The sequence below is a fragment of the Rhinopithecus bieti genome, unplaced genomic scaffold (genome assembly GCF_001698545.2).
Source record: "Rhinopithecus bieti isolate Rb0 unplaced genomic scaffold, ASM169854v2 scaffold_17184, whole genome shotgun sequence".
In the NCBI taxonomy this organism is placed as follows: Eukaryota; Metazoa; Chordata; class Mammalia; order Primates; family Cercopithecidae; genus Rhinopithecus; species Rhinopithecus bieti.
Window position 1 is genome coordinate 1,667,908 of NW_016809106.1, and position 18,377 is coordinate 1,686,284.

At 42.5% G+C, this 18,377-nt stretch overlaps 1 protein-coding gene across 3 annotated transcripts in view; it reads left to right on the top strand.

Moving 5' to 3' along the window:
- The window catches only part of CTNND2 (catenin delta 2), a 414,955-nt gene that overhangs the window by 122,837 nt on the left and 273,741 nt on the right, over positions 1-18,377 (top strand). For all 3 annotated transcript variants that reach the window (XM_017888565.1, XM_017888568.1, XM_017888566.1), the window contains exon 4: positions 14,807-14,939. In XM_017888565.1, the coding sequence (XP_017744054.1) occupies positions 14,807-14,939 (133 nt within the window). The remainder of the gene's footprint in view (positions 1-14,806; positions 14,940-18,377) is intronic.

The following is an 18,377-nucleotide window of genomic DNA, read 5'->3' on the forward strand; positions in this document are numbered from 1 at the left end:
TTCCCCAAAACACCCAACACAAGTCAAATTTTGTCAGTCTATTCAACACCCTCTTACTGAAATGTCCCATGGTTCCCCATGGTGTGAGTCCTTTCTTATTATGAGCAATAAGCCCAACTTGGTTCAAACACAGGTGTGATCCTGATGCCCTCAGTTGGGTGGCAGTTACATTGCTAGCAGCTTGTTTCTAAAGTACACCCTTCCCTGAATGCCGTGCCACATGGCCTATCAGGAAATGAACTCATAAAACAAGAACAAAGAGTACCCTCTTCCTTCTTAGATAACAGGCTTTTTCTGGTAGATGATTCTGCTCCCACTGTGTTGCCCACTACAATCTGAGGGCAGGAACCAGTGTTTGGTACTAGAGGCTGAGAGCTTTGGAGAGCATAGCGACCAAATGTTAGACCAAATTAAACCACATTTTGTTAGATTCTATTAAGATTTTCTTTAGAGGAAGTATCTCTGCTCAATGTTATCTGAGATAAATTAAGTTGGCATTCTTCGAAGAACTAAGATAAGGTGATGATGATGAAAACCAAAAATGGATATTGTTAAATCATGTTCTAGCCAAGGCTAGACTCTAGTAAACCTTCAGCCCCAAAGTATGTGTTCATGATTCACATTGTAAAGACACTGTGACAGGTGCTTCGGGGCAGGTTCTCACTTCCAGAAACACAGAGCTTAGTGTGGAATCTCAAGAGATGGTGTTCTTGTTATTAGAATGCATCTACCTGTATCATTGTGGCTTCTGTTAGAAGTTAAGTTTTCATAAAGTGATTCATTAAGTGCACCATTTGTATTTTTTTCAGTGACAATTGTCAAGTGGTATGGTTACCTAATTTATAAGAAAGTGTGCTCTAGTTTATGGTTTATACACAATATATTTTAAGTCTATATATCCAGTTTCCTGTAATATGTATATTATATGTGTATATATGCATTATATGTGTGCATACATACAAACATACCCACATACGATATGTATTCTACATATATAATATCTACACACTATATTTTATACACATATATCTGCACATATACATACACATGTGCCCACATGCACACATATATATGTATGTATAATAAAACATTTTGAGGGTGACCAAGGCCTTTGTGGTTTTCCCAAATTCTTAATCTAATCCTGAGGCAAAATTCTGATCTTACCCTGATATCAACAGAGTAAAAACCACTGCTCAAATGTTCTTCAATCATGCACTCCTAATCCAAGTATTTATCAAATCCCTTCCCTCATATTTCTGCTCCAGGTTCACAGGTCCAGGTGATTTTCTAAGAAACATCATGAGCTGTTAATTTTAAAATAGATACATAGTGGTGCACATAAACATTTTCTATAAAGTCATCATGCTTTACAAGGTAAAGTTTATGGAAACTAATTTGTACTTGTTTCCCTTGGGCTGTTACCACCAGACAGAACCTGTTAGAATTTCCAGGGCAACTAAATTCTTACATGTTTGAGGTTAGTTTTTAATTTTGTAGCATATTTTTACTGAAGAAGTCTAGTTGCATGAATGAATGAATAAATGCTGTTTTAAAGTTAATTGGGTATTGCATGGGTATTATGACATAACTGATGATATCCATTGTAATCTAATGGTCTTGGAGAATATGTCTTCTAAAGGACCTAAATATTCTATACAGAAGCAGAAATTTGTTAATATTTAAGCTCCATGTAATTAAATATGATAAATAATAGCATAAATTGGGGCTAATCATTTTACATCATTCCTCACCCCTAACTTCTAATACATTGCATTCAGAGAAGCAGCCCATTGCCTGACTAAGATTAATGTAAGGCACTTAGTACCCATAATAGTTCAGACATAGCCAATTTTCTCATCATTTTACTGTTTTTCTGTCTTCACTTTACCAGCCGGTAGAAAACTTGCTAGTTGAAACTGTTCCTCCTAGTTGTGAAATAAGAGATCCCAGTCCCCACAAGGTGGCCTTGCCTGACTAACCTGCGCAGTGAGCCCAGGCCCCCAGTGATGTGGGTGGGAGGGGTGGAGTAGGCTTCGCATAGGGGCTCACGGAGGGCCTCTTTCTTTTCTTACACTCAAGTGCACTCCTCCAGGAATTCCTGCAGCCTCTACCTTCAAAGGGCATCCAGACTGCCCGCGCTTCTCGGCACCCTCTGTCCCTGCTGGCGCTGAGCTACCATCTGCCCCCCACTGCTCTCTGCTCCTGCCCTGCCCCTCAGAATCTGTTCTTAACCCAGCATCCAGCGGGGGCCTTTTCCAGAACTCAGCGTCATCCAGGTATAATTGATACCCAAGAAATGCACGATTTTAGGTCTGCAGTTTATGAGAGTCAGCAGATGCACACATCCAGGCAGCCACCGTCAAAGGGATCCTTTAAGAATGTGAGTCAGATCCCAGCATTCCAGTGGCTTCCCTATGTCTTGGAGCAGAAGCCAGAGAGGCCTGCAATGGCGGACACATTGGGGCCGGGCCCTCTGTTGGTCTCCCAGCAGGGCCCGGGGCTCACTTCTCTTCACCCTCTGACCTTCTTACCTCTTGTCTGACATGCCAGGCACACTCCTGCCTCAGAGGCTTGTTACTCCCATTTTCGTGTTCGGGAATGTTTCCTCCACTCAGCTCCGGTGTCACCTTCTCGGAGCAGTCTCCTCTGGCCTCTGTATTTATAATAACCACCCCACACTCCCCACCCACCAACCGACACACAGACTGTCCTGTCCCTATCTCTACTTGGCTTTATTTTCCCATCCCACTTGTATGAGTTTCTTGGTGGTGGCCATAACACAGCACCACCAACTGGGTGGCCCAAAACAACAGAAATTGATTCTGCCAGCGTTCAGGAGGCCTGAAGACCAAAATCACAGTGTGAGCAGTGTAGCATCTCTCCAGAGGTGCTGAGAGAGAGTCCTGCCTCTCTTCTTGCTTCTGGGGGTGCCCGGAATCCTTGGTGTCCCTGGGCTTGTGGCTGCATCACTCCAGCCCCTGCCTTCATCTTCACATTGCCTCTCTCTGTGTCTCTGTCTTCCTTTGTCTCTTATGAGGACACTCTCTTTTGACTCAGGGACTACCCCAATCCAGTCTGATCTCATTTCCATCCTTACCTCAATTACATCTGCAAAGACCCTATTTCCAAATAAGGTCACGTTCCAAGGTTCCAGGAGGACATGAATTCTGGGAGACACTCTTCAACCCACTACACATGTATCACTATCTGACAAATAATACATTCTGCTCTTTTAATAATTTTAATGACCAGTGACCAATCGAAAGTCAGCTCCCCAAGAATAGGAACTTTTGCTCCATTCAATGCGGTATTCCATTAGACAAACACACAGTGGCCATTAAACGTTGGTTGGAGAAGTGAGAGGGTTCCTGACTGAATCATTAGACAAAGCAGGCAGGTAGCCAGCCTGCAGGAACATGGCAAGAGGTGAAAGCTACTGGGCCCTGCTGAAATAAGCTGAAGCTCAGGGAAATTGCATTTCCAACTCTTAGATGAACGAGAGGTGGTCAGAAAGTCAGAGTAAATCAATGGAAGAGTTGGCCTCATAATCAAAAGTCACATCGAAGACTCTCCAAATTGGAATCAGAGGTAGTGCTTCTTGGCCTCTCTCGCCTTCTTGCCCTAGTGGGGTGGTCTCTTTCCAGGCTTAAAAGGCCCATGTCCTGGGGTCAGATGGGCTTCTGTATTAGATTCCTGCTGCTGCTAATACAGATGAACACAAAACTGGTGGCTTAAAACAACACACATTTATTCTTGTACAGTTCTGGAGGCCAGAAGTCCAACATCAAGTTCATTGTGTTGCAGTCAAGGTATCTGTACTGCCAGGCTCCCTTTAGAGGTTCTAGGGAAAACTGTCCTGGCGTTTTTCAGCTTGTAGAGCTGCATTCCTTGCACCCCTTGGCTTGTGGCCCCCTCCTCCATGTTCAACACAGCAACATAGCCTCGTGCATCACTGTTACAGTCTCCCTCTGTCTCCCTCTTCTTTGGACACTTATGATGGCATTTAGGGCCCACCGGATAACCAAGAATCATCTCCCATCTCATTTGGCCATAGAAGTCAGTGTTAGCAGGTTCCAGGGACTAGGACCTGGACAACGTTGGGGGCTACTCTTCAGTCTTTCCTAGTGTCCTACCAGAGTCTTTATCACAAATATAGGGGCAGGTATAGGGGCAGGTAGAAAAGGTCTCAGATCCCTGCCCCCTAATTTCCCAGTGGGGATTCTGTCCTTTCACTGAACGAACAGGAATAGCCCCTTCTCGCCTTTGTTCATTTCTCTCCTGTTGTCAGGGCTACTGGTAAGGAAAGAATCAAATTTGATGCAAATTAGGCATGAATGCTGACCCTGTGTTTATAACATTTGAATTCTCTCTCTTTTGTGTACTTGATTTTTCATTTCCGTGTTACCATCTTATCTCATATGCAGTTTGTTTGAGTTGCCTCAAACTTTTGTGGAAACGTGGGTGTAATTAATAATACAACTTTCATATGAAAAGGGAATATCTGATTGGAGGAAGTAGGTGCTGGCTGGGTGGTCCCAGAGCACCTTCTGGTTCCCCACGAGCTGAGCACATCTCTAGGGGAGATCTGTGGCTGCTCCATCATGAGGCCAGGACCAGAAATCCTGGTTGAATGAATAAATGTTTATGATACAGTTTGGGGAATTAATTTTTCTTAGCATATGCTTGGAGAAGGCCATTTCTTCCTTAAAAATGGTATAACCATTGAGCTTGCTTTCCAGATAGTCATAATTCTAGTGTTGTTGTTTATATAAAAGCCAAGTTGGCGTTTTGAAAACATGTGATTAATTGTATAGGGCAGGCCGGGGGCCATGGTTCATGCCTGTAATCGCCGCACTTAGGGAGGCCAAGGTGGGTGGATCACTTGAGGTCGGGAGTTCAAGACCAGTCTGGCCAATATGGCGAACCCTTGTCTCTACTAAAAATACAAAATTAGCCAGCCAGGTGTGGTGGGTGAGGTGCCTGTTATAATCCCAGCTACTGGGGGAGGCTGAGGGCAGGAGAATCACTTGAACTCAGAGGCGGAGTTTGCAGTGAGCTGAGATCATGCCACTGCACTCCAGTGTGAGGCAACAGAGGAGGCTGTCTCAAAAAAAAAAAAAAAAAAAAAAAAAAAAAAAAATTTGTATAGGGCAGCTTTTTGTTTTGTTATAAACTACTCCAAGAATGAGAATTAGGATATGAATACTTTTGTATGTTAATTGTAGAATAAGTTCTCTTTGGTCAACAAGAATGTAAATATCTCCATTTTGTTCTTTAAAAAATCTAACTTTCTTATGACCATCACCCCTGCACCCTTCCCAACTACATCAACAAGACCAAATGAAAAACAAAATCACCGATTTCCTCATGACTCCAAATATGAAAGTCAAAATCGGTACGGTCTTCAAAACATTTTGAGTTTAGAGTTTCTAAAGGATTAAAATTATCATCCATTTTAATAATGTCCACACAGCCCTGCCCTCAATGGAAATAGTTTAGATTGCAATCAAAGTGAGCCATGTCCGCCACCATAAAGGTTTACTGAAAATAGTTTGAAATTGTGAGGATTCTAGTTGTCCTGGGACTCTTTCCAATGGGGAAACTTGATAAGACATTGTGACAATGCATCAACTTTTTGGTTTCCATACCAGCAGAACAGTCATGAACTGATGAACATAGTCATGAACTGTTGGCTGCTTAGCTGTGCTGAGCGTTGTGATTTTAACAACTCACATAGTCCATGTAAGAGTGAGGATTTAGTCACAACATTGTGGGCCTGTGTGACAAGTTTTAATGGAGAAAAGGTTACATTTGCATATCCCCAGTTCCATTAACATTTCTAAAGTGAAGCCCAGTCACAAATGAGAGTTACGAGTTTGGCTACTGTGGGAAATTGTAGAGGGTTCTCATTTCTCCTCTTCTTAGTTACATACAATACCTGACATTTCTGGAGAGCCCAAGCTGGGTGCCAGCAACTGCTCTAAGGGGTTCACATATATTATTTCTGATCATCCCAGTAATACTCCCAGGTAGGAATTTTTATCTCAGTGGGACAAATGGACTTGATATTCATCTACACAGTGAGCACCTCCCCGCCAGCCAGCAAGACTCAGACCCAAGCCCAAGGCTGCAGAGACAGTTAATGGTGGAGCAGGATTCCAACTAGGTCTGGTTGCATCCAAAGACCATTTCCCACTGTAGCACACTGCCTCCCAAGGGGAGTTAGGAAGAAAGGAAATTGTTTTGAAAGGGCAAATTTTACTACTAGCCAAAGCAGTGTCCCCTTTACATTTAGAGTTCTGCAAATAAGTATAATATCTAAATGAATACACATCAGTGAAAGGTTGTAAGGTTTATAAAACTTTAAGTGGTATTACATAGATTTTAAAGAGAAATGTATCCCTTTTGGCAGTCTTAAAGTAAAATTACTAGAAAATATCTAGCTGTTAGTAGTTTATCAAGCACTTTCGTATATATTATTTTATTTTGGCATTTTAAGAGAAATGCAGTAAAATAGGTGGTATTATTCTTTATATATTGATCCATGGAAACTAAGCCCAGCAAGGTCTGAGGGACTGTCCTGTATTTATGGGATAAAAGGGACAGAGCCAGATGCTCAAATTCTGAACTTCTTGACAGGTATTCTGATGCCAAATCCTGTGCTTATTCTAGAACAACAGTCAAGGACGGAAAGATTTACAACATCCTTGCCCAACAAAACTGATCAAATACAGTACATGTTGAGACCAGAGCTTCTCAACTCGGGCTCTTGTGGCATTTGGGGACCAATAATTCTTTGTTGTGGGGCCTGTCCTGTGCACTGCCTGAGGTTGGCTGCTTCCCTGGCCTCTACCCACTGGATGCCAGCAGCGCCTTCCTCAGGTGACAACCAAAACTGTCTTCAGGCTTTGCCTCCTCGGAGGGACACTTTTAGACGTTATTTATTCTTTAGACGTTGTCTTTAAATAAAATCACTGTTTTAGACATTATTTCAAGAGAATGATTATAGCAGGCAACATAGTTTCATGGCTACATTTATGAATTTGAGAGGAGACAACTAGCATTTTATTCCAGCTTCATCACTTAAGTTCAGTAACACCTTAAGTTGCCTCTTCTGTAAGATGAAAATAAACCACACAATGTTCATTAAGGTTTAGAACATTAAAGTGTGGGAGCAGAGAACCTTGACAACTGACTTTTAGTTTGTGCTCACATTATTACTGGAGATTATTATTCTTCCTGTTCTATAATTCTAAACAAATCTTACTTGATTTCTTTTCACAATACTATCCATAGACCAGGTCCAGATTTTTTTGTATTTGAATGAATGATCTTTCATGATCTCATCTCAAACTTGCTTTCCAGCCCCTGCTCCAACTCCCCTGTTCCTAGACAGCCCTCCTCTCTGGAGGCCCCATCCCCTTCACAGCTATGCCCCAGACATGCTGAATCGCTCACCTTTCCCAAATAACCCCTCCTGTGACTTCACACCTTGGTGTGTTCCTTCCTCTGATATTTGTTCTTTCCAGAACTTTTTTGTCTTACAAGATCCTCTTTGTCCTTAAGGGTTAAGACCTTATGTGAAGAAACCATACTATACAGTGAATTCTGGCCAAAATGCTTCGGACAGACTTATTTTCTCCGGGCCTGCTGCTATTTCTCTGGGGTATATCTCCATGATCAGCAAAAGAAAATGAAAGAGAATCTCATCTAAGCGAAACGAAACTGTTATAGAAAAGAGCCTTGGAGATCAATCATTCCCCAGACTTTCTCCTGGAGGGTACTCTTTTAGCATCTATTTTGTGAAATTGAAGAGAACATTTGAAAAGATTAGTCTTTTCTTAGTGGATAACTGCTGCAGTGACTGAGTCCTGAGGGACTGCCAATTAGAATAAACCAGAAGTCCACTGCCTGGAGACACAATCAACTCCAGCCCAGTTTCTGGGAAGCTGGTTTAAGGCCAGAGGATTTGAACACTAACTTACTTTCACCTTCCAGTCTTGTCTGGCTTTGTGATCTGGGCTTTTCTCCCTCACCCCTTTCACTGTGCCCCAGAGTTGCCCCCCATAAATGTTGCACCTTCATGTCACCCTCACAGATTGTTGCCTAAGCACAGTGGGAAGCCACTGGTGAGTCTAAGCCATAGAGTTGTGAGATGCGATAGAGGCATAGAGAAGGCTGCTTAGGTTAGCAGCATGGAGAGGGACTCCTCTGTGTGTGTCGGTGTGTGTGAGCATGTTGGGTGTGTGTATTGGGTGCATGTGTGTTGGTTGTTGGGTGTGTGTTTGGTGTGTGTGTGCATGTGTGTTAGGAGTGTGTGTGTTGTGTGTGTTGAGTGTGTGTACATGATGTGGGTGTGTGTATGTGTGTTTGTGTGTGTGTGTGTGTTGTGTGTGCTCAGGGAGTGTTGGGTATGTGTGTGTTGGGGTGTGTGTGTGCTGACCGTATGTGTGTGTTGAGTGTGTGTGGGTTGGGGTGTGTGTGCTGAGTGTACGTGTTGGATGTGTGTTGTGGGTGTGTGTGCTTAGTGTGTGTGTATGTGTGTGTTGGGAGTGTGTGTGCTGAGTGTATGTGTGTTGGGTGTGTGTGTTGGGTGTGTGTGGAGGGTGTCTGCTGAGTGTGTGTGTTGGATATGTGTTGAGGGTGTCTGCTGAGTGTATGTGTGTGTTGGGTGTGTGTGTGTTGGGTGTGTGTGTTGGGTGTGTGTGTTAGGTGTGTGTGTGTGTTGGGTGTGTGTGNGACTCAGACCCAAGCCCAAGGCTGCAGAGACAGTTAATGGTGGAGCAGGATTCCAACTAGGTCTGGTTGCATCCAAAGACCATTTCCCACTGTAGCACACTGCCTCCCAAGGGGAGTTAGGAAGAAAGGAAATTGTTTTGAAAGGGCAAATTTTACTACTAGCCAAAGCAGTGTCCCCCTTTACATTTAGAGTTCTGCAAATAAGTATAATATCTAAATGAATACACATCAGTGAAAGGTTGTAAGGTTTATAAAACTTTAAGTGGTATTACATAGATTTTAAAGAGAAATGTATCCCTTTTGGCAGTCTTAAAGTAAAAATTACTAGAAAATATCTAGCTGTTAGTAGTTTATCAAGCACTTTCGTATATATTATTTTATTTTGGCATTTTAAGAGAAATGCAGTAAAATAGGTGGTATTATTCTTTATATATTGATCCATGGAAACTAAGCCCAGCAAGGTCTGAGGGACTGTCCTGTATTTATGGGATAAAAGGGACAGAGCCAGATGCTCAAATTCTGAACTTCTTGACAGGTATTCTGATGCCAAATCCTGTGCTTATTCTAGAACAACAGTCAAGGAGGGAAAGATTTACAACATCCTTGCCCAACAAAACTGATCAAATACAGTACATGTTGAGACCAGAGCTTCTCAACTCGGGCTCTTGTGGCATTTGGGGACCAATAATTCTTTGTTGTGGGGCCTGTCCTGTGCACTGCCTGAGGTTGGCTGCTTCCCTGGCCTCTACCCACTGGATGCCAGCAGCGCCTTCCTCAGGTGACAACCAAAACTGTCTTCAGGCTTTGCCTCCTCGGAGGGACACTTTTAGACGTTATTTATTCTTTAGACGTTGTCTTTAAATAAAATCACTGTTTTAGACATTATTTCAAGAGAATGATTATAGCAGGCAACATAGTTTCATGGCTACATTTATGAATTTGAGAGGAGACAACTAGCATTTTATTCCAGCTTCATCACTTAAGTTCAGTAACACCTTAAGTTGCCTCTTCTGTAAGATGAAAATAAACCACACAATGTTCATTAAGGTTTAGAACATTAAAGTGTGGGAGCAGAGAACCTTGACAACTGACTTTTAGTTTGTGCTCACATTATTACTGGAGATTATTATTCTTCCTGTTCTATAATTCTAAACAAATCTTACTTGATTTCTTTTTCACAATACTATCCATAGACCAGGTCCAGATTTTTTTGTATTTGAATGAATGATCTTTCATGATCTCATCTCAAACTTGCTTTCCAGCCCCTGCTCCAACTCCCCCTGTTCCTAGACAGCCCTCCTCTCTGGAGGCCCCCATCCCCTTCACAGCTATGCCCCAGACATGCTGAATCGCTCACCTTTCCCAAATAACCCCTCCTGTGACTTCACACCTTGGTGTGTTCCTTCCTCTGATATTTGTTCTTTCCAGAACTTTTTTGTCTTACAAGATCCTCTTTGTCCTTAAGGGTTAAGACCTTATGTGAAGAAACCATACTATACAGTGAATTCTGGCCAAAATGCTTCGGACAGACTTATTTTCTCCGGGCCTGCTGCTATTTCTCTGGGGTATATCTCCATGATCAGCAAAAAGAAAATGAAAGAGAATCTCATCTAAGCGAAACGAAACTGTTATAGAAAAAGAGCCTTGGAGATCAATCATTCCCCCAGACTTTCTCCTGGAGGGTACTCTTTTAGCATCTATTTTGTGAAATTGAAGAGAACATTTGAAAAGATTAGTCTTTTCTTAGTGGATAACTGCTGCAGTGACTGAGTCCTGAGGGACTGCCAATTAGAATAAACCAGAAGTCCACTGCCTGGAGACACAATCAACTCCAGCCCAGTTTCTGGGAAGCTGGTTTAAGGCCAGAGGATTTGAACACTAACTTACTTTCACCTTCCAGTCTTGTCTGGCTTTGTGATCTGGGCTTTTTCTCCCTCACCCCCTTTCACTGTGCCCCAGAGTTGCCCCCCATAAATGTTGCACCTTCATGTCACCCTCACAGATTGTTGCCTAAGCACAGTGGGAAGCCACTGGTGAGTCTAAGCCATAGAGTTGTGAGATGCGATAGAGGCATAGAGAAGGCTGCTTAGGTTAGCAGCATGGAGAGGGACTCCTCTGTGTGTGTCGGTGTGTGTGAGCATGTTGGGTGTGTGTATTGGGTGCATGTGTGTTGGTTGTTGGGTGTGTGTTTGGTGTGTGTGTGCATGTGTGTTAGGAGTGTGTGTGTTGTGTGTGTTGAGTGTGTGTACATGATGTGGGTGTGTGTATGTGTGTTTGTGTGTGTGTGTGTGTTGTGTGTGCTCAGGGAGTGTTGGGTATGTGTGTGTTGGGGTGTGTGTGTGCTGACCGTATGTGTGTGTTGAGTGTGTGTGGGTTGGGGTGTGTGTGCTGAGTGTACGTGTTGGATGTGTGTTGTGGGTGTGTGTGCTTAGTGTGTGTGTATGTGTGTGTTGGGAGTGTGTGTGCTGAGTGTATGTGTGTTGGGTGTGTGTGTTGGGTGTGTGTGGAGGGTGTCTGCTGAGTGTGTGTGTTGGATATGTGTTGAGGGTGTCTGCTGAGTGTATGTGTGTGTTGGGTGTGTGTGTGTTGGGTGTGTGTGTTGGGTGTGTGTGTTAGGTGTGTGTGTGTGTTGGGTGTGTGTGGGTTGGGGGTGTGTGCTGAGTGTATGTGTGTGTTGGGTGTGTGTGTTGGGGGTGTGTGCTGAGTGTATGTGTGTGTTGGGTGTGTGTGGGTTGGGGTGTGTGTGCTGAGTGTGTGTGTGTGTTGGGTGTGTGTGTGTTGGGTGTGTGTGTGTTGGGTGTGTGTGTTGGGTGTGTATGTGTTGGGTGGGCGTGTGTGTGTTGGGTGTCTAATCTAGAAATGACTCTTGCTCTTCTGAGAGTCACCAGTAGAACTGTGGAAACACTGTCTCTGTCCAAGCCCTTTCTTCATTCCTTGGCACCTTCATTCTTTCAAAACGCATTTATGTGGAGTCCATCTGATGTCAGGGAGAACTGTAGGAGCCAGCTGATAAAGATGACCAACAGAGTTGTGGCCCTGGCCTCAGAGCCTACCAGAGTGAAGTGAGAGATGGTCACCTCATGGCCCACAGCATGACTGTGTCATCCTCCACTGGGCATTGCGTGGATAGGAGTTGGGACGGGATTCCCTGAGGAAGTCGTAAAGAGCCTGAGGCCCCGCATTTGAGTGAGAAGCCACTAGGCCAGGCAGGCCAGGTGACAGGAGAACAGGAGCAGAGGCAGGCCAGGGCCAAGCAGGAGCCAGCGAGGCAGGAGTGCGTGAGCCCAGCAAGGCCTCCAAGGTCATGGGAGTGTCTTAGACTCTCAAGAACAGTGGGAGCCATGGTGGGGTGTGGAGCAGGAAAGTGGCACAATCACGTGTGCGTGTCTGCGTGTTTAAATGCCTCAGGTGGGAAGAGTGGTGATTGGGAGGTGGGAGGACATTTGCAGATCAGCAGAGTGAAGGTAAGTAAGGAGGTCTGGGAGAGCAGAAGTGGGGAGGGAAGGGATGCTCGGGATTCCAGAGGTTTTGGGGTTGGGGACAGGGCAGAGCTGGCAACAGCCTTTCTTTTGACCTAGTGTGAGGGACGTGGATCCCCTCTGCACTCATGAGTCTTTGGAATGTTCATCCATCCTGTCTGAGTTTGGGGAGGGTGTGTGCAAGTACGTGTGCACAGGTGCATGCATGTGTGCAAAGAGCCCCTAAGTCTTTTCCCTAGAGTTCTTGTTCAAAAGGTGTATTTGGCATATGCCATGTAAGCCGTCACCTAATAGAGCAATTACTGACTGGTTAATAAAATAGATTGAAATGAATTATTTATTAATCACTTTCCGAAAGCATAGTTTTACCTGAATTCATCTTAGCCATCCAGTGTCTTTACACTTCTAATTTTAATTAACAGGTATTTAGTAGATTTTGATTTAATTTGCATAAAGAATATAATTCTAGAGGGCTACTCTTATAAGAAGGACTGTGCTATCTGAGCGTTGCAGACGTGGTTTAGAATTACAAAACAAAAGAAATTAAATTTTTTAAAAAAAACAGGCTTTACATTTTTAATTCTATGTTTTCTACTGTGATCACATAGCCAAGAAGGATTCAATAGTTTGTTCATTATCAGCAATCACTTGAGTAGGTTTCTTGACACATGCATTATTATACTGTATGTCTTTCTGAGTATGTGTGTCTGTGTGTGTATATATATATAATCTGTCTGGCTGTATGTAAATTTATAAAATGCTAAATGCACATTAAATAGAATGCTTTATCCTTCCAATAAAAACTAAGCCACTTCAAGAGGTATTCTAGTTCATATTGGATTCACTTGCTGTAAAGGAAGCACCAACATGTTTCGAGGTTTGCCTGACAACCTCTACCAGTTGTGATAAAGGAAAGATAAAGAGAAGAGGTTAAAATCTTTGAGAACACTTTTAACCTTTGTCTGTTCCTTCTCTATCCCATTTTTCATGTCTTCTTTTCCCAGATGACAGCATCGACCTGGCATCCATAGGATGTATGCTTTTGAGTTGTTTCATGAGGATTAGAGGTGGTTGCAAAACTGGCTCATTTCTCTTCTAGCCTGTCCTTTGGATAAATAGTGCCCTTTGGTGGCTTGTGGGGTCAAGTTTTTACCTGTAGTCTTGGAGGTTGCTATTTTATTTCTCTGTTAAAAATTGGTTCCCTGCTGCAGGGATAGAATTCATACAGTTGGTCCTGTTAGCAGCATGGTCTAACTGGTTGAGTGGAGAGATTTAATAAAAGAATATTTCTTTGTATGACAGTACAATCAAGATAATGTTTTAGAATGGACTTAAATATTTTAGAGCATATTGCTTAAGATGACAACCAGCTTTTTGGAGTAGCTCAGATGTAAAAAGGAGGAGACAGGAAAATGTGCAATGCATAAAATGTATTAACATTCTGCAAATAAGCCTAGCTTTTAAATAAATAATTTCCTTTTATAAAGTCATTATGTTACTATATTTTATCCCCAGAGAATTGTATAGGGCCCCTGTCTATTTTTAAAGAAGAGATTGTGAAAATAACAACAGTAATAAAAATAATAATGATATAAACATTGCCTGCTCTCACAACGTTTGGATTGGACTCATCCAATTCTGTTTTCTCTTGTCTGATAATTTAGCTTAATCCTGTGCCAGAATCAGACTATTGAAACAATATGCTAAAATAGATATGACCTCTATACCTGATCCATTTAAGATGGACATGGTGACACACGCCTGTAACCCTAGCTATTTGGGAGGCTGAGGTGGGAGGATGGCTTGAGCCCAGGAGTTTGAGGCTGTAGGGAACTATAATTACACCACTGCACTCTAGCCTGGGTGACACAGTAAGACCCCATCTCTTAAAAAAGTTAAAATAAATAAATGAATAATTCACTTAAGCTCAAATGAAAATGTGTATATTAAAATCATATGCTATTTTAGATTATTTTCATAATCTTCATTAACATGTAACTTCAGTTGATAGATTGATCTGTATATATAATCTATATAATCAATATATGTAGTATGCACATGTTTGCACTTGAAAACTATTTACTAGGCCAGGCACGATGGCTGACGCCTGTAATCCCAGCACTTTGGGAGGCTGAGGCGGGCGGATCACGAGGTCAGGAGATCGAGACTATCCTGGCTAACACAGTGAAACCCCGTCTCTACTAAAAATATGAAAAGTTAGCTGGGCATGGTGGCGGGCGCCTGTAGTCTCAGCTACTCAGGAGGCTGAGGCAGGAGAATGGCGTGAAGCTCCTGGGAGGCGGAGGTTGCAGTGAGCCGAGATCACACCACTGCATTCCAGCCTGGCGACAGAGTGAGACTCCGTCTCAAAAAAAATAAAAAAAATATAAAAGAAAAAGAAAACTATTTACTCTAGGAAATCTCTTCCAAATCCTCTTAAATGGGTCTGCATGTAAGAAAACCAGAACAGTCATCTGTGAAATATTTTCTTATAAACTCAGGTACATTTCATACATAAGCTAACCGTGTGTTAACAGTGTGGTAGGATTTCTCTCTCATATTCTCCCCCGTTCTTTCCTTTTGTTCAGAGAGTTTGGATGGAGAGACCCGGAACTGCCGGAAGTGATTCAGATGCTGCAGCACCAGTTTCCCTCAGTCCAGTCTAACGCGGCAGCCTACTTGCAACACCTCTGTTTTGGAGACAACAAAATTAAAGCCGAGGTAAGTGCTCCTTGGATTCTGAAATGATTGGTGTCAGATTCATAAGCCCTCAGATCTTCTTAATGTTGGCGGGGAAAGGAATTAGGAGAACTGAAGTTACGCTTTTAAAATTTAGATCTATATTTACGACTAAAACATAGCATGTTTCGTGTAATTGATTAGCAGGCCTGTTCATGCATTCTTCGCTTTTAGTATTTGAATACCGAGGAACGGAGGACCAATAGTGTATGCTAGTTATCAATAGAGGCTGGATTGTCAAATGCCATACTTGGAATTTGATTTGTCTTTCTCTTCCTGATTCCGACTCTGGGAGTGTTCTCTGCCCCTAAATCCTAAAGACATACTAAGTATCAATTGTTATCTCCTCAAATTACAATAAAATTATTATAGTCAGTATAAGCTATGACCTGGCCTTCCTGAAGAACTCATTGATAGGATAAAGATTCTAGGTTTTGTGTTATAACCACGTGTTTGGCGCTATTTACAAAGGAGTAGTGGATTAAATGTGGATATGTGTTCCATTAAGGAGACTCTTGTCATTGTCCATCATGTAAACAACTGTTAACATGCTCTGTGTTTTTGGAATACATAAAGTGCATATATTGTGCTGTGCGGTATTTTTGGAAAATCACAGTGGTCGCTGCAGCCAAATCTAACTTTTTGAAACAAGGGACAAGCATTTGCATATAAGGAACTGAGTAGTCAATTTTTTAAAAAAGATTTTGTAAACTATAACGAGTCGTCTTTATGGCATGTAAGCAATTCTGGGGATGAGTCTAAATTAGTTTAAGAGTGGAAAGAGAGATTTGAAGATATAATTGCAATTTATTATAGATTTTGCTTGCTTGCATTGGGATATACATAGCCTCATGGCTTTTTATATTTTTCATCTATCTTCCCCTGGGACTGCAGGGAGCATGGTCCATGCTCATGCTTATCAGGAAAGTGCTGTTTCTTTGTGGAATGAATATAGAGCAATGGTTCTCAACCAGGTGTCATTTTGTCCCAAGGTACATTTGACATCTGGAGACATCTTTGGTTGTCCCAGCTGGAGGAGGCTGTGGGTATCACTCGTAGAAATCAGGGATGCTGCAAAACATCCCAGAAAGTGCAGGGCAGTCCTCAAAGAGAATCACCCAGCCCGAAATGTCAGCAGTGCCGAAGTTTAGATATAGAGAAATACTGTCCATCTGAGAAAAATTTTAAATGTGAAAAAATACCAACAGTTAAATTGACCTAAAAATGCATTAAAGTTATGTGACTCCTGTCCCAAACAGATGTTAACTTAGTCATTCTCTATTTTTAATAGAAAAAAAAATGGCCATGCAAAATTAAGGACAGATTTCTGACTGGGGGATCACATACCATCATCGTATATTGTCCTTTTTTGAAGACCATAAGTTTTCTCTTTTTTGAAGACTATAACTTTGAGAGTTTCTCTAAAGGTCATGAAAGTATTTCATTTCATTGTTAGCATGAATTGGTTCAAGAGTGTTGTGGTGCCCTGCCAAAGTGGGATGGACTGCCACCCAAAATTTGGTTGTTCTGATGCCAAGGTTGCTGGCATGACTCACACACCAAGAGGGCCTGAAAAAGTGTCACTTAACACAGTGAGGTTTTCTGGGTCAAGCTTAGTGGATCCTAGGCAGGTCCAAAACTGGCTTGAGAAAGCTTTTGGAAAGGAAATTGGCATGGAGTTTTTATGGTTGTAGGAAGTGGGTTCTCACATGCAGACTGGGCCTTGTACGGGTTGAAACTCCTGCGGGTACCAGAAAAGGAAGCTCTTGAGTTTTATCAGCTTGCTCAGATGTGGGGCAGAGGAGGGAAGGGTGAGGCTTTAAAGCTGTCAGAAGTCAAACATCAAGAGATAGAGTCAGACTGTATTACAGGGAGTCACCCGGCCAGGCAGTGCAGGCTTCATGGCCCGGGAAAGTCTGAAGTCATGGTCTAACTGGCTCCGTAAACATGATCCATGGGCCAGCCTTGGGGCCTCTCAGTGGCGATGCCACCTGACAGGAGCTGTAGTGACAGCAACTGTAGACTTGTTTCTGGCTACATCAGAATGACCCCTAGTGCACTGTAGTGAACACAGGCCTTCCAATGAAGGGGTGACCAGCACAAGTCATGGCGAATGGATGAGCTTCCCAGGCTGGCTTTCCTGCTTGCCAGCTCAGTCACCTCGAACTACCTGATTATACTGGGGCTTCTTTTCTAATCTTTAAAATGAAGATGCTGATACCTTCTCTGTAGAGTCTTTGTAAGAATCAAATGACTCAACATATGCAAACTGCTTAGTGGCGAAATGTGCATTCATCTTCCTTCGTTTTGGCCAGGAACAGTAAAGACACTAAAGTTACTGTTTTATTTCATATATATTTCTATGTGTCAGTGTGTACATGTATCTCTGTGTGTACATGTGTCTGTGTCTGTGTGTATGCCTGTGTCTCTGTGTGTATATGTGTGTGTCTTAGTATGTGTGTATATGTCTGTGTGTGTGTGTGTGTACATATGTGTGCTTCTGCTTATTTTTTTATATTTTGCTATGGGTGCACTCAAGATTGCTTGTATCACTTCTCATTGTTTGGGGTGGCCTCCAGCAGCTGGCACTCCTAGCAGCAGTTCATGTTATCGATGGCAACCCTCCATACTACCTTCTAAAGGCTGCAAACACTGCCAGGACCCATGATAATGTTCCTAGGAGACCTGGGAGGCTGGGATGAGAAGGAAGGGAAGAGTGATGTATGACTGAGTGTACACCCTGATCCTGAGTTGACAAAATGAGATTGAAGTTAGCAAGTGTTAGCCAAAGGAACACGGGAAGTACAAAAGACTTAAATAAAACACAAAGTGAGCTTCCGGAGTTTCCCTTTCTTTCTCCCATTCAGTTACATAGGGAGGCATGCATATTTGCATGCACACACATACACACACACACACACACACACACATACACACACACACGTAAACTCTAATAAGGATTCTACACAGATCTGTTTTGTTCTCTCATTCTAACTGCAAGTCCAAACTATTAGTAATTGGTTCTCCCTTTGTGACAGATGGCTGCCTGTCGTGTTTTCATATACAGACATTGATTTTTGTAATTACCTGTTGTCCAAATAAATACTAATCTTGCAGGCACTAGCCTTTCCAAATTTACTCAGTCCTCTAGTCTTTCTATTGCATTTTATTGAACCGATTTAGCCCTTCAGTCTACATTTCATTATTGGTATTGACTTTGCTCACACAATGCGTAGGCCATTGAAAAAAAAGGCAGAACTACATCTTCTATATGCAGGGGGTCATAAATCATTCCTTTCTTGTTCCTTATTCCTGTGATTTGTACAGTGTTAATATAATAAAGCCAAGAACGTCAGTTTATTTTCAAAATGATACCAGATCTTATATGTGCAATGATGATAATTTGCTTCCGTAAGTCAG